Here is a 16,304-nt window from a genome sequence, read left to right on the forward strand (position 1 = left end):
TCTTTTTAATGTCGTATTAGTTTTTCTTTTGTTGGCAAGGTTGTACTTCTTCCGTTCTATGAAATCTTATCCTAATCAACTATTGGTTTGTTTTTCATTAAAGAAAAAATAATACTTTGAAAATAGTGTATAGTATTAATTGAAGGGTACAATTGAAAAGAAAAAATTATTATTGAATTGGAAACTGAAAGTGACATTCATTTTGAAACAATTTTTTTTTGGCTAAAACGACACTCGTTTTGAAACGGAGGGAGTATGAGTGAAAGAGAGAAAAATAGTTTTGAATGTCCTTGTCAAGTATTGATGTATTCAGTATTATCATAAATGCAAAGTAAAAGAGGATGTTGAATTAGAAATGATAAAAGTAGTATTAATTATAGTGTATAATTGAAAAAAAGTAATTAATATTGCATTGAAGAGTTAAACGAGACAGTTATTTTAGAACAATATTTTATTACAAACAACTCAGTTATTTTGAGACAGAGGGAGTATTACATTTTATAGACACATAATTAAAAAAAACGTAATTCTCATTTTCGTTGACTAGGCAGTTAAGTAAATACGTCTCTGCAACTTGACCAAAAATAATAAAAAATACGTCTCTGCAATTAAGTTCAACTCATCAAATACATAGATAGACGAAAAATGTGTTAAATGAAACGATTATATATAATCAAGTAGTTGAACTTATTGGAACTTTATTTAAACGCAAACCTATTGGAAATCATAAATGAAACGATTTTAAGACAGACTTTATTAAGTTCTAGCGGATTTTCGGATTACCAAAACCCTTTTCCCTAAAAGCTGAAGGGTTAAGACGACAAAACACTATCTTACTATGAAAAGTTAAGTTTTCAACAAAATATAATTTATTTATTTATTTATTTATTTATTTATCTTAAGTGGTCATGTGAATATTAAATAACGTTTTATTTTGAATATAGTTTGGGCTTTTGTGAGTGAGTATGCCTTGACCAGAAATGAAACCCTTTTGGCTGGATTCCATTTAGTCAAACTTAAAATTTCTTAGCAACTTCTTTTTAACACACGCTAAGCTAGTAGTTAAATAAGCTAATAGACACAACGTATGAAATTATTGATATGCATTTTGCATTAAGTTTCCAAATTTTAATTCAACTTATATATTTTTTTACTTTATTTGGAGTTTTTTCTTCAAACCAATTAGGGTTATCAAGCATTATATGATTTTTCAATGGTAATTAGTGTGAAATCCAGATGCAATTGTATTTGATTTGATTCTCACCAAGTGTATGGAACTCCAAGCTATTGGTTTTTTTTTTGAAGAAGCTAAAGACACTAGGGAGAATCGAACCTGAGACCTCGAGGAGGAGCACACTCCCAGATCCCAAGCCAATGCCACTAGGCCAACCCAAGTGGGTTAACTCCAAGCTATTGGTTGATTAAGCTTTTCAAAGAATCAAGTGGAGCCGCATTTTTAAATTCAACTCTTCAGACTAATTCTTCTACACTTGCTTAGGACATTCTTGGGGTATCTTGATTCACCTGCAATTGTAGATTTTGTTTCTACTAAATTTTTGTGCTCGTTCATAGCCATGCAGCTTGGAACTTATACATACTTGACGTCAACAAAAGCCGTATTGCTATTTTTTCGTGATGATGCTTATTGTTATCTTAAATTTCACTGTTAAACTAGATTATAAATATGAAATGATATAAAACACAATATTTAATTAATATTTAATTTTTTTAATAAGAATAAAGGTAAAAGTGAGAGAAAAAGATTTTTGAGTTACAAGCTATATGAGTTAACTTATCAAAAAACTAAAAAAAACTTTATCAAAAACACAATAAATCACTAAAAAAAATGTAATAAAATCATGAGAAAACGATGATTAGGAATACTTTAATTATAAGTTTAAAAATATGTTTTGTCGTGCAGATTCAAATAGATACATTGAGTGAGTAATTTCGACCGAAGGAATACTTTAATTGCAGTTACTACTTACTCTAGAACGAGAGACGGGGTGAGTAGATCATATTGGAGAGGTATGTTTTCCACTTCCTCTCTAGATTTTTTTTTGTCAAGATCACTCTAAAATTCAATATTATTCGATCAAAATATCAAAAAGTACTTGAAAATAAAAATACAAAACACGCCCTAAACATACCAACTCATATATTAGAAGATGAGGTATTATTACAAACCGAAAAGACAATACGAATTACTATTAAATTTCATTAATAATAATAAAAAAATTCTAGACGCAAACAACTTATTTACATCATGGAAGAGATAGATATAAAGATGATGATGCATGTTAGATATGATATAGTAGTGATGTGACAAGAGAAAAATGAAAAAGAAAACGAGATATTGAATGTGTGGTTGAAAATATGAAGTGCTAGATATAAGTGCTGATCAATTACCCGCACATCTATCAGGGATAACATTACTTTGGCGTATATGCAAAGCTTCGCTTAACAAGCTGACTTCGAAATCACAATTGACACAACATGCGCAGCTACACTTATTTTCGGGAAGTTTTTGACATTCACAATCTTGAGCCATGGTTCATGATCCTATTCCATACATGAATTCACCACGACAATCATTTCGTCGATCATTTGTACTACAATTTCCATCTCTCGTTATTTCTCTAAGACAATATTTAGTTTGAGAGAGACTAGTTGTACCTCTACAACATTATTAACGACAATTAGAATATACTGCTACTCAAGGTTTTACAACTCGAGAGTTTACCTCAACTATAGCATAGTAATACCATTTTTAAAATATTAATAATCATATTTGTGTTGTTCAAAAAAATAATCATATTTGTATATTATATAGCTAGTATACCATAACCGTAGTTGAGGTTGAAGAGAACAAAGAAAGTCCCCACCATTAGGACAATGTTTCCTAACTTCATTGTCATTCTTGTTTTCAACTTCCACAATGCTATCAATTATCAAAGTTGGGATAATTGCAATTCATAAAAAATGCACACGTATATATACACATAATCGATTCTACAGAATTTAATTATATTTAGTGATATTTACTAAAATTCTATTTCCTTTAAATGGAAAAATTTCTAATAAGGAAGGAGAAGGATCACGTGTGGTTTTGTTAACAAGTGAGGATATTAAAGAAACAGTTGAAAAGTCAAACCTTACACAAGTTGGCAGTAGCAAAACCGTTCCATATGTGCAAGTGCAACAAATGAAGGAAAAAAATTCCCAAACATCACATCACCACATTTATAAAGTGGTCAATCATAACCTCATGAAGCAAAAATGAGTTAGTACTAAACACTCTCCGAAATTTCTTTGGCTTAAAAAAAAACTGTTGGAAGAGTCAAACCATACACATGCAGACTAAAAAAACTGTTATGTTTTTTAGGTTACATGAAAAAAAGAAAAAAAAAAAAAAGGAGAAAATTAAGTCTTTGAAAAGGACACGCCTAAAACATCGACTAGTAAAACATGTGATAAACGTGGAAGAGACTCATCAAATGTAACAAGACGGTCTGAACTATTAGCTCCCAACTTAGCAAGGATATCAGCACAATAGTTTCCTTCCCGAAGGATATGCTGAATAGAAATAAACCAATTCTTAATTAGCAAGATAGTTCTAGATGTGTACCAAGAGATTTGCATAATGATGAAACCTCGAGATGTCCTTCGTCAACAACTGTACAACATGAAGAGTCGGAGAAAAACATAAGCTTTATATAACTTGTCTCCCAACATAACTTTATATACTAGTCAACAACGCTTGAATCTAAGTACGTAAAATATTCGAGATCCCCGCGCTACCAAAGAAACCAGAAAGGAATCTTCCATCGTGCTTACGTATTAACCCACCATAGTTCGCCTTTCTTGAATTGTTCAAAGCACTTCCATCAACATTGAGAATTATGGTGTCCTCGTCCCCATGCTGCCAACTCACCATCCTTTGAGTTGGAATAGGAGTCACGAAAGGGTCAGTACCAAAAGCTTTGTGTGCAAGATGAAGTTGGGAAAATGTTGTCGCGACAGTCGAGTGCATATCTGGATGAATATTGTCAAAAACTAGTTTGTTTCTTGTACACCAAATATTTCAAAAAATCAAAGGTGCAAGGATCCCAATATCCTTCACTATTTGGTGGATTACCTTAGCTATATTATCCACATCCACATCTAAGCACAATGAAATTGGATCAGGGAAACCACAACCCTGCCAAATCGCAACAGATCGAGAGCAATGGAGGAGACAGTGGAGAATAGTCTCATCTTCATTATGATAAAATGGACAATCAAAAGAAACATTGACACCTTTGTATGCCAAAACTGCTTTGACAAGAATTGAACGGTGATAAGTTTGCCAAATAAAAAATTGAACACTAGCTGCCATCGGTAATTTCCAAATCCAACTCCAAGTTTCTTGAGAGATTCCAACTTCATGGTAAGAGAGTAACCAATGATAACCACTACACGTTGAATACTCTCCATTCCAATTACCATTCCATATCCATGTGTCCTCCATAAAAGGACTTAAATTTTGGATTGCTCAGGTAATTGTAGATGGGAAAGTAGTATGCAAGTTCTCTACATGATAATTTTGTTTCATAAGTTGTATGTTCAAATTTTTAAAAGTATAAAAATTATTTTTTTCAATATTAAAATTCCACTTTTAAGATTCTTAGCGTGTGTTTGGTCCCGCGGTGAAAAAACTAATTATGGTAGAATTGATTTTGATTAGAAGTGAGATAAACATAAAGTGATTTACGTTTGGATGCCCTCGGAAAAGAATTGATTTATATTAAAGACGATGTTTAGATAGTTTAAATCAAGATTGATTTTAGGTTTATAATATACCAACGTGGATTCTATTATGTGTATATATAACACAATTGACAATAAAATTAATAAAATTGACAGAAGGAAGATCCATAAATTAACGAGTGGAAGGGACCTTGTTCCTTTTATTAAAGAAGGCAAAATTGATATATTGCTTGTGGTTGCTTTAGAATCGATTTGAAGGAAACGTAAAATCTACAAAATGCTACTTCAGCTAGAATCAATTCCATAGCTGAGATCCAAATCATGGTAGATTAGAGAAATAGCATACCATCTTGGTTTACAAACACCCTCAGCCAAATCACGGTAGAAGGCTGTAAACGTGCATTTGCGGTTGGTGGTCATGAAACCAAACAGGGAATTAACATGTGTCTTTAGGATAAATTAGATAACAAAAACTTTAAAAAAAAAAATCTCAACTTTAGTGGTGGTAAAAATTTCCAAAATTTACGGCACATTAAATACTCATACTGTCCAATCATAACCTAGTGAAAGAAAAAAGAGGTTAGTACTAAACACACTCCAAAAAAAAAAGTTAAGTTAATCAAACAAGATTAGAGAATAGCATACCATCTTAGTTACATAGTTCTCCATGATGTTGGAAAGAGATGCCCATTTATTAGAAGATTGGAAGATGGTTAGTGTGATTCAGACAGGTAGTGGAGTGGTGAACACCAATCTCAAGGCCAAGTAGAGTTGGTGTCTAGAGGTGGTTTAAACCGACCCTTGTTTGGCTCACCCCAATTATATGGAGATGGAGGAGGTGTTGGGCCTCTATAATGTTATGATCTGGGTGGTTGATTTTAAACTAGATAATATAGATTTCACTCTCAGCTCGAAAAAGATTGTAGATTATTTTCGTGAAAGGAGCATAGACATTACTGATTTCGGTAGTATTATGAATGTTTGTGAACAATTGTTTAATGATAGTCTTCAAAACTCTAATGTCGATCGAGTTTAATCGGAGGCAAGTCACTTAGTCGCTCAGACTTAGATAAGGTATCATCATTTCACTTGTTTATTGATGCACCATCACGTGGTTATAAATTGATTTTTAATGAAATGTTATAAGTTTGTTCCCCTAAAAAATTATATACAAATAATAAAATTTCTTAAAGGATAAGGTTACTATGTTCAAATCCAAAGGCTTGGTTAGTGGTAAAAAAAAAGTTTTGGATTTGTGAGGTCCCAAATTTTAGCTCCGTCGTCAATGCATTTGTAGAGAGGTAAATGTAAATACATTACTAGTAATGTAAGTACTATGAGTTTAATGTTGGTGTGCATCTTGGAAGAATGCATTACTAGTGCACTTTCTTGGAAAAAATATGGTGGCAGATTCTTTGAAACAAGATTGAGAAAGTTTATTGGGCTAAGGTTGGGATATCCATCTTGTGGATCTTCGGCATGGTCACTTTGTGGTTCACTTTACAGGGTCCCTTTAGCTTGGACCAGTTTATGTTTTGGTCCAACTTGGACCAGTAAAATTACCTGCTATCACAGGTTCTCTTTCGGTTGTCATATACCATACACCCTATAACCCAACAACAAGCTAGTAAACCCTTATCCTCATTTAATTTATAAAGTTATTATTTTTTTCACTCCATTCAATCAACAGATCCACAGATCTACAGATCCAATCCCCTCAAACAAAACAAAGAAACACGTTGAGTTGGGTTTTTCACTCCATTCGAATCAAACAAAACAAACCCATAGTTCAAAGACAATTTTTTTCACTCAACTTACAACTAATTTACAGAATGAATCTTCTGTGTCTCTACCCTCCATGATAAACACGGTGAACTCCACTTCCCCCCAATCTTCACATCCGATTTTCCCCAACAAAACAAAGAAATCATGGGTTTTCAATGCAAATCAATAATCTAAGCTGTGTTCTGTGAATCGGTGGCTGCTGTACTGTGTTCGTAATATCACGGGTATGTCGCAATTTCATTTTTTTTCCCAATTAATTAACTGTATGTTTAGAAGTTTTATTGTGTTGTGTTCCTAATACCCGTGTTCGTAATACCCATGAAACTGGCTGCTGTATTGTGTTGGTTTAGAAGCTGAACTTTTTCCCAAATAATCTGAGCTGTTGAAATTATGTACTATATTAACCCTCCATGATACTTTTATGAGTACTGGCTTGTGTATTGTGTTGGTTTAGAAGCTGAACTTTCTCCCAAATAATCTGAGCTGTTGAAATTATGTACTATAGTTTTTCCCAATTTAAATTTTTCCACAATTTAAACTTTGTTGTTGAACTTTCTCCATGATACTTCTATTATTTTCAAGAACTTCTATTAAAATTGTTTAAATGTGCGAATTTGTGTAATACATGCAGGGTTATTTTGATAAAGTTGAAGTGTTGGTTCTTGAAAATAGATTGAAATGGAGGATGTTGATTCTGAATCTGTTACTCACCCAGTCGATTCCCCACAGGTTTGTATTGTCTCCTCCTTATATTTGTTTTTTATATGTTGTGATTAGTTGTTGTTTAAAATATTAAAATTTCAATTGCTTATTATGTAGGATTTGGGAAATTTGTTATTGTCTGAGGATGAGAATGAGCATAATGAAGAGAGTTATGATCCTGGAACAACAGAAGAGGTTGCAGATGACAGTAATGGTAACAAATTTGTGGAGGCAACTGCCGTGAATTGCTTGGAAGACATTTCAAGTATCAATTTCGAAGAGTTGAGCATAGATGATTTATGGAGATATCATTTTGTAGATGTTGGTGTGGCGTTTCTGTTTTACAATTGGTATGCGAGTTTTCATGGGTTTGCCGGCCGCAAAAGCAAAGTTGTAAGGAACAACAAAGGAGAGCTAATTCAGCAGACCTTTGTATGTTATAGGCAAGGGATTAGTAAAGAGAAAAGTGGCCCATCCACAAGCCGAAAGCGTGTGCCAAGAGCTCGTGTGAGGTGCGGTTGCGACGCAAAGTGTCGCGTGCATATTGATGTAAATAGTGGTCGGTGGTACATGAAGTTTTTTAACGATGAACATAATCATTCAATGTTGGATGACCAATTCAAGGGAATGCTTCCGGCACATAGGAAGATGACAAAGTATGATATTTGGCGAATGAGCAACATGCGACAAGTTGGTATCAAGACAAACCATATTTTTGGTTTGTTTGCTAATGAAGCTGGTGGGTTTCAAAGAGTTGGTTTTCGGAAGCAAGATATGTACAATGAACAAGAGAGGCAGCGATTAACTTCTTCTAAAGATGCCAAAGCCGCATGTGAATATCTTGAAAGCTTGCGCGTTAGCGATGAAACAATGTTTTGGCGGCATAAGGCTGATGATAAAGGAAGGCTTTCACATTTGTTTTGGTGTGACGGTGCTGCACAAAGAGATTATGAGATTTTTGGTGATGTAGTTGCTTTTGATGCCACATACAAGAGGAACAAGTATTTGTGCCCATTGGTTGTATTTTCTGGAGTGAATCATCATAATCATAGTATTGTATTTTGTGCTGGTATTGTTTGTGATGAAACAGAACATACATACGTGTGGTTACTTGAACAACTATTGGAAGCAATGGGTGGGAAAAGTCCTACGTCAGTCATAACTGATGGTGACTTGGCAATGAGAAAAGCTTGAAACAATATTTTAGATGTTTGAATTACATGAGATTTAGGGAAGTAGAAGCAGATTTTGGTTCTAGTCATGGTGAACCTGTTTTAGAAACACCTTTGCCTATACTTGAGAGTGTTGCTGGTGAGCTGTATACAAGAGAGATGTTTCTCTTATTCCAACCAATTCTACGGAGAGCATGTTCATGCACTGTTATTGATTCTAGGAAAACTTTAACTTGTTATGTTTATACGGTCAGTAGATACCCAAGAGCACATGTAATATGGCAAGTTTCATTTTCTCCAACTAGTCTCACCTTCAAGTGCTCATGCGAAAGGTTTGAGTCCCTCGGCATCGCATGTGAACACGTGATAGCCGTTTTGGTGTATTTGAACATCGTAACCTTGCCGGATAGCCTTGTTTCAAAAAGATGGACCAAAAATGCAAAAGATTCAATCACTGTTTGTACACCTAAAAATGATGTTTCAAATGATCCTACCATGGTAAGTCAGTTTACACATGTGGTTGAACTATGTAAGAGGATGGCCGTGGCAGCTGTGAAGTGTGGGAAGCCTACACTTTTGCGTAGTACATTTGATTTAATTGAATCTCACACCAAGGTTCTAGAAAATGCATGCAAGGACGTTGATTCATCATATGTACCTAATATTGCCTTTGTTGAGGAGACACTGCTGAATCCAAATAGGGTTAGAACTAAAGGATGTGGTGCAACACCGTCATCCGCAAAAACCAAACAAAGGGACCATGGTAAAAAAAACACAAACTTGTGGTATATGTAGGATTGTAGGCCATAATCGCAAGTCTTGTCCGGTTCTATCTCAAAATCCATTTGGTAATCAAGCTGAATCCAATGCCATTGATAATGGACACATTGATGAGAACGAGGAGTTTGGCGATATCGGAAATGTTGATATGGTTAGTTCTTTTTCACAAACGTACAAGATATTTATGATGCATTATTTTGTAGTTGTTCAAAATGGTTGACACTCTGTTTGTGTTTGTAAATTTGCAGGGTATGTATTGAAGATGCAAATGTGTTGATGATTCTGTTTAACTATAACGCTATGGAACATCTATTTTATCATTAGTTGTCTGTTTTTTATTCAGTTTAATTGTAGTAGTACCTTGGTTGGTAAGCATTAAATTAAGGCATAGTGCCATAAACCATTTATTTTATCTTCGTTTGTGTTTGTGAATCTATTTAGTTGTATCAGTACACTTGATGTAAGCATTAAATTAAGGCATGGTGCCATAAACCGTTTATTTTATGATTATTCGTGTGCTTGTGATTATAATTGGTCAACAACATTGTTCTTAAATCGAATCAAATCTGTGGTGCTTTAAATCTGACTCTTATTTCGGATTAGTCTTTAAGTTTCTTTTCCCCGAATTATTCTCTAAAGTTACATTTTGTTTGTCTTATTAGTGTTTAAGTTATGCTCGTCTTGCATCGTTGTCTTTTATGTTACATTTCATGATTGTAGGAATCAAATCTTTTGTTCTACGATTAGAGGCGAACGACATTGAAGTGTTCAATCATCTTGTCTCACTCTAGAGATAAAGAGTCATTATTTTGAATTTATTGCAGTGTTTCGAAATTGAAAGCAATATTGTGGCATCTAAACCCAGACAACACAAATAAGTGAAATGAAACTAAGGAACGGTCATAAGAAGGTTAATGAAACTAAGGAACGGTCATAAGAAGTGAAATGAAAATAAGTGAAATTGAATTTATTCAAGTTTCTATATCCTTTTAGGTATAAGAAGGTTATTTTGAACGGTCGGATTGATTGTACTTGTTGCCGTTCAGATGATAGGCACGTTTAGGTCTTTGAAGTAAACTAAGGAACTAAGGAATAAGTTTTTTCAAAGACTAATTGAACTAAACTTCAATTAGTGAAAACCCTGGTTGAACTAAGGAATAAGTTAGTCGAAACCGTAGTTGAAAGAAAGATCAATTTGGTTCAATCCTAATTGAACTAAATATTGAGTTATTTCGAAGACTAGTTGAACTAAACTTCTATTAGTAAAAACCCTAGTTGAAAGAAAGATCAAGTTGGTTCATTCCTAATTTAACTAATTATTAAGTTTTTTCAAAGAATAGTTGAACTAGACTTCAATTAGTGAAAACCCCAGGTGAACTAAATAATAAGTTAGTTGAATCCTAATTGAACTAAATAATAATTTGATTCATTCCTAATTTAACTAAATATTAAGTTTTTTCGAAGACATATATTTTGTCAAATCAAATTGTATTAACACATTCAAAAGTTAAATGTTCATTGCAACTATATTTTGTTCATTTCAACTATATTTTGTCAAATCAAATTTGAACTATATGTTCATTTCAATAGTTAAATGTTCATTGCAAACATATATTTTGTCAAATCAAATTGTTAGCGATTTAAAAAAAAAAATTAACTATATTTTGTTTATTTTCTAAAGATAACTTTGTCTATTTATTTCGGTCCACAATAAAAGAATTATCTATTTGTCAAATTGTGAGAGTGAAAGTAGTATTGAAATAAATAACCTATTTTTTCTCACATAGAAAAAAAATTCTATTAACACATGCAAACTTACTCACTGTAGCGCTGCACATCATTTTCATTGGCATGATCCTATTACTATTCTAATGAACCGGCCCAGAAATTCATTTACCCAATATTAAAAGGCTTTAACCCAGTCCATCTTGCATGTCCATGACTTAACCCGGCCCATAATTACATGTTCACAAGATGACAAATCTGCTCATGTGCAGCAAGACATACACTAGGCTTGGATTCTTTTCAACTTATACAGCAGGTTCCCAGCCATCAATGACAACCGTCCATTATATTTTTCATTAAATCTAAGGCTAGTTTTTAACTGGTCCAAGTTGGAGACCAACATAAACTGGTCCAAATTAAAATTCACCCACTTTACAAGATAGGAAGAGGGTGCATTTAGTTTGGACCAGTTGAAGTATTGGTCCAACTTGGACCATTTTTTTTCACCATTAGATTAAAGCAGTACACCAAGCTTATCATGTTTTGTCAACACCAAATCACTCTCAATTTCTTTTCTCTCTCTCTCAAAGAATCACATGCCAATGTTCACTTTTGTTGGATGCCAATCACATGCCAATGGTGAAAAAAAATAGTCCAAGTTGGACCAATACTTCAACTGGTCCAAACTAAATGCACCCTAGGAAGATTATAAACATGCATTGTTTGCTATAATATGCGTTGAAATTGAAATTGATTTCACAAGTCACTGTCAATGCGTTAGGGCTTGTTTTGACTTTGGAGTATGAAGGCAAAAATCATCAAGTTAGAGTGAAGTTAAAAAAGGACCCATTGCTATATCAAGTAAAGACAAATCGGTTCAACTATATACACCATCAGCATCCATGTTCAATATAAACCTAAGCATGTGGGGTCTACAGAGACACAGCACAGCAGCATGCATGTTCAACATAAATCTAAGGATCTTGCTTGCTACAAATTATATGAGAAAGGAAGCCAACACTAGTGAAGAGAAAGGTTATTTACCATGCTAATTTTAAATATAAATCTAATGGTTTGGAAAATAAGTTGGAAAATGCTATTTACCATGAAGATTTTGTCTTTGGGACAAATTTGAGTACAAAAGTTAGTGAGATCACTACTATGACCATTGATATCAATTGAAGTTCAGGCTTGTTCAACCAAATTTGTCTAATGTATAGAGGGTTAACATTTCACTTTACCTTATGGATTTTACTTTCGAAACAATTAATGAAAAAAGAACCAATTGAATTTCTCCTAATCACTCTAGAATTATTCAACCAAGATTCAAAAAAGTACTCGAAATTTAAATTCAAAACAGAGGCTCAAAATTGAGTGTATAAATAATAAGTTTTAAATTACAAGCTAGTTGAATTAGTTTGTTAAGAAACACGATAAACTAATAAAAATACGTTATAAATTCATGAAAAATTAATATATACAAAGTATATCCTTTTAAGCAATATTTATAGGCTAAAAAATTGTTTTATCAAACACTTACGAAGAGACACACAAGTTGAGTAATTTCTACCGGAGAATAATTAATTTACACTTCCAAATCACTTTAGTATAAGACACGTAGTCAATTGATTACATCGGAGAAGTATGTCTCACACATACTCTATATTTTTTTGGAAAATGCTTTACATCCCGAATTTTTTGTTTCAAGAATATTCCCGATGGCTATATAACAAAAAGGGGTGACCCACATCACACAAATATCTCCTTGTTTTCCGTGTCAGAACTTGATTTCATTGGCTGACAATATTTTCGGGAAGCTCTCGGGATAAAAAGCATCGTGATATATAGCAACGCCCATTTTTTTTTTGAACCAGCCAATATTATTAATGCATCGCCTGCACAAGAACCGCATGACTGGCTAAAACAAACAAACCAGAAAAAGATAGACGGACGTCGTATATAAAAAGAACACCCCCACACACAACAAACAACACCACAACTGCCGGAAAACAAAAACTCTGCCTTAAAATAGAAGCCCAGCAGAAACCCAGACAGTCCAAAGTGATGGGCCTAAACTATACTCAGAAAGATAACCCCAATGCTACCTGCACCCCCAAAACCCAGAAAGAAACTCACAGCAGTTGCAGAAACCCCAATTGTCATCCTTTCACACTTCCTCTATAGAATTCATGTTTTTCACAAGATCACTCTAAACTCATTATTATTCGATCAAAATGTCAGAAAAAATACTTGAAAAAAATTCAAAACAGAGGCACAGAACATAACAACTCATATATTAGAATATGAGGTCTATTACTCACAAAAGAAAAACAATACGAGGTATTATTAAATTCTATTAATTATTAATTACTTCCTACATCTATTATGTGTATCATCAATTTGGAGAATATGTAAAGCCTTGCTTAGTACGTTGGCTTCATTCAGACAATTGATACAACATTGACAACGACGCTTATTATTTGAGAGTTCCTTATATTCACAATCTTTAGCTATGGTCCATGATCCTATTGCATAGAATTCAGCTTGACAATCACGTTTATACGTAGGTCCATCATTTGAACGACAGTGTCCATCTGTGATAATTTCTTTAAGACAATATTTAACTTGAGCGTCTGGCTTCACTTCTACAATATCATTATCAACAATTAAAAATATGATACCTAATCATTTCAAAATTAGAATATACTACTACTATTTTTTAAAAATATTAATAATCATAGGTTGTGCCATATCCATAGGTGACGGTAAAGAAAGCAAACAAATCCCCCACCATTATGAGAATGCTTCCAAACTTCATTGTCATCCTTGCAACAAACTTGCACAATGATATCAATTATCAAATGGAAAATGTTGGGATGATGGCAATTGAGAGGAAATGAACGCGTGCGCATGTGTGTGGGTGTGTGTGTCTATATATATATATATATATATACATCAATTATTTTTAATCTAATGGTTTGAAGTATTGCTTTATTTGCTCATTCCGTGAACATCCCGTAGGCTTTCTTCCTCCTAAAAACATTTTTTTTTATTTTTTTTAATTCCTAAGATATTGATCGAAAGCCCGTTCCTAACCTGCATTTCATGATTAGAAACAATTTGCTTGGACAAATCATAGTAATCTTGGAATGGCTTCAATTTTTTCTGGTTTTTCAAACTTTGATAAATCTCAAAAAGTTTATTCCAGCTTTTACATTATAGTTGAAATACTGAGAAATCTTCAAATAACAATTAAATTAAATGTGAGAATTAGGGTAGCAATTGAAATAGATTGGTTGATCGAAGCAATTGATTAAGAACAAATGAATTGGTTGAGAATGGTACATATTTCCAAAGATTGAAATAGACTACCAATTGATCGGAAAGGTTGAAATAGATAACAACAATAAAATTTAGAAATAGATACAACAATAAAATTTTAAGAAATAAATTGGTTGATTGAAGCAATTGAAATACAACACTGAATCGATCAGAAAGGTATGTGAAACGGTATTAATCTCCATTGTTTGGTAGCATAATGTTTTGGTATGAAGGTATGGATTGGAAATAATTGCTTTGGTTGTGGAACAATTGAAAGAAGGCCGAAGGAACAGTCCATTGGTTGATTAGGTGTGAATCTTTTTAGGTGCACAATCAAATAATTAATTAAGACGGTTAGATTAAAACAAAAATGATTTGGAGCAAGTCTATTAACTTACTCTTTTAGTCAATATTATATCCCTCCTCTAGAAAAAAAATAATAAATGTTTCATTCATATTATTTTATCAATTAAAATAATGCAAATGAGACATATGGGATGTATTAGTTTTCTTTTTTTATTTTACTGATTAGAGAGTATTAGTTATAGTTATAAAGTACAAGATGGACATTAACTGACTTTTCCGTTTTATCGATAGCGATAACATAAGTTGTAAACCAATTATTTTAAAAAAAATTAATGGTTAAGAAAGATTAAAATGATAAGAAAAAGTATAAACGAAAAGTGAAATTGGAATGTAAAATATCATACTAAAATTTTGTATCTTTTGATATAAAAAGTATAGATATTACATTAACTTTATCAAGTAAATAGAGGTCGGGTTCAATAGCATCGACACTTATAATCGAAGACGTGTCACTATCCAGCTACATTGAATTATGTTGTTTCCTCAAATTATTGTTGATGTTTGAGTAAGTGTTTGATAGGGTTATACACCTTGTAAATAAGGATGTAATAACTAACAAAGATGAAAAAAAAGAAAAAAAGAAAAAAAGACAGAACAATATAGAAAGAAAAACATGAAAGAAAAAAAGTATCGGGTGAAAGTGTGTTTCAACGAAATCAATACCCGACACTACCATAATATACTGAATTTTGCTCTCCACCCAGCACTATTTGCTCGCACCCTGCAAGCGTACCAAAAATGCCCTTGCGCAAGTTAAGTCATGTGGCGTGACTTAACTAACGTACGTTGTATTTATGCGTGACTTAAGTCACGCACTACGCGAGTTAAGTCGCGCAAAAAAGACTGATTTTTTACTTTTTTTTTTAATGCCCTCTTGAGGTCAAAACTTATTTGATACCCTCTTCGGTATATGCCAAATAGCTCCTGGGGAAAATAGTGATCAGCCCTGGGGAAAACGACATCAAGATGCCCTTTTCCCGACCGGACCGACCACTACTTCCCCCAGAAGCCACTGGTATATACCTAAAGCGGTATAACCACCCTAGAAACTAATAAGAAACAAAGAAGAGCAGCAAGAAGAAGAGAAAGAGTGGGATGAGAAAATGTGAGGAAAAGAGGAAGTATGTGAGGGTTTTTATAGGGGGTATTAGGTATATAGCAATTAATGAGTCAAAAAACGTGGTCAAATGTGAAGGAAAACGTGCAAAAATCATTGAAGACCATTGACTACCGTCCAAGAAACGTTTGTGCTTCAGTTTTTAGAACCGGCCAACTTACGCAGGTTAACTTGCGCAGAGATTATAACGTGCGTGACTTAAGTCACGCACAACTTATATGGTGCGTTAGTTAAGTCACGCACTGCGTTAGTTAAGTCACGCAGTGTGACTTAATCAACGCAATATATTTTTTATAATAAAGTCAATAAAATTGCGATAGCGTGAATTCAATAAAATAAATTAGAAGAATAAAGTCAATAAAATAAATTTGAATAAAATTCGAACAAATATTGCGACAGCGTGAACTCAAATAAATATTGCGATAGCGTGAATTCGAATAAATATTGCGTATCGAATAAGTAAATTATAATAAGTACACAACATTAATTCAAATAAAAATGGCGTTGGCGTTTTGAATAAATAAATTCGATAAGTACACAACATTAATTCTTAGACAATTTTATTTAGATATAATTTCATCTACGTT

The 16,304-nt window shown here is 33.2% G+C and overlaps 1 protein-coding gene across 1 annotated transcript; it reads left to right on the forward strand.

The window, feature by feature from the left end:
• Positions 1-6,380: 6,380 nt before the first annotated feature.
• Positions 6,381-8,569, forward strand: LOC146913469 (protein FAR1-RELATED SEQUENCE 5-like). Its single transcript, XM_085716688.1, has 3 exons — positions 6,381-6,758; positions 7,166-7,263; positions 7,354-8,569. The coding sequence occupies exons 2-3, from the start codon at positions 7,213-7,215 to the stop codon at positions 8,428-8,430; spliced, it is 1,128 nt and encodes a 375-aa protein (XP_085572814.1). The 5' UTR covers positions 6,381-6,758; positions 7,166-7,212; the 3' UTR covers positions 8,431-8,569.
• The last annotated feature ends 7,735 nt before the right edge of the window (positions 8,570-16,304 follow it).

Source organism: Medicago sativa, chromosome 6 (assembly GCF_051527215.1).
Source record: "Medicago sativa cultivar Bolivia chromosome 6, Bolivia_mono, whole genome shotgun sequence".
Lineage (NCBI taxonomy): Eukaryota > Viridiplantae > Streptophyta > Magnoliopsida > Fabales > Fabaceae > Medicago > Medicago sativa.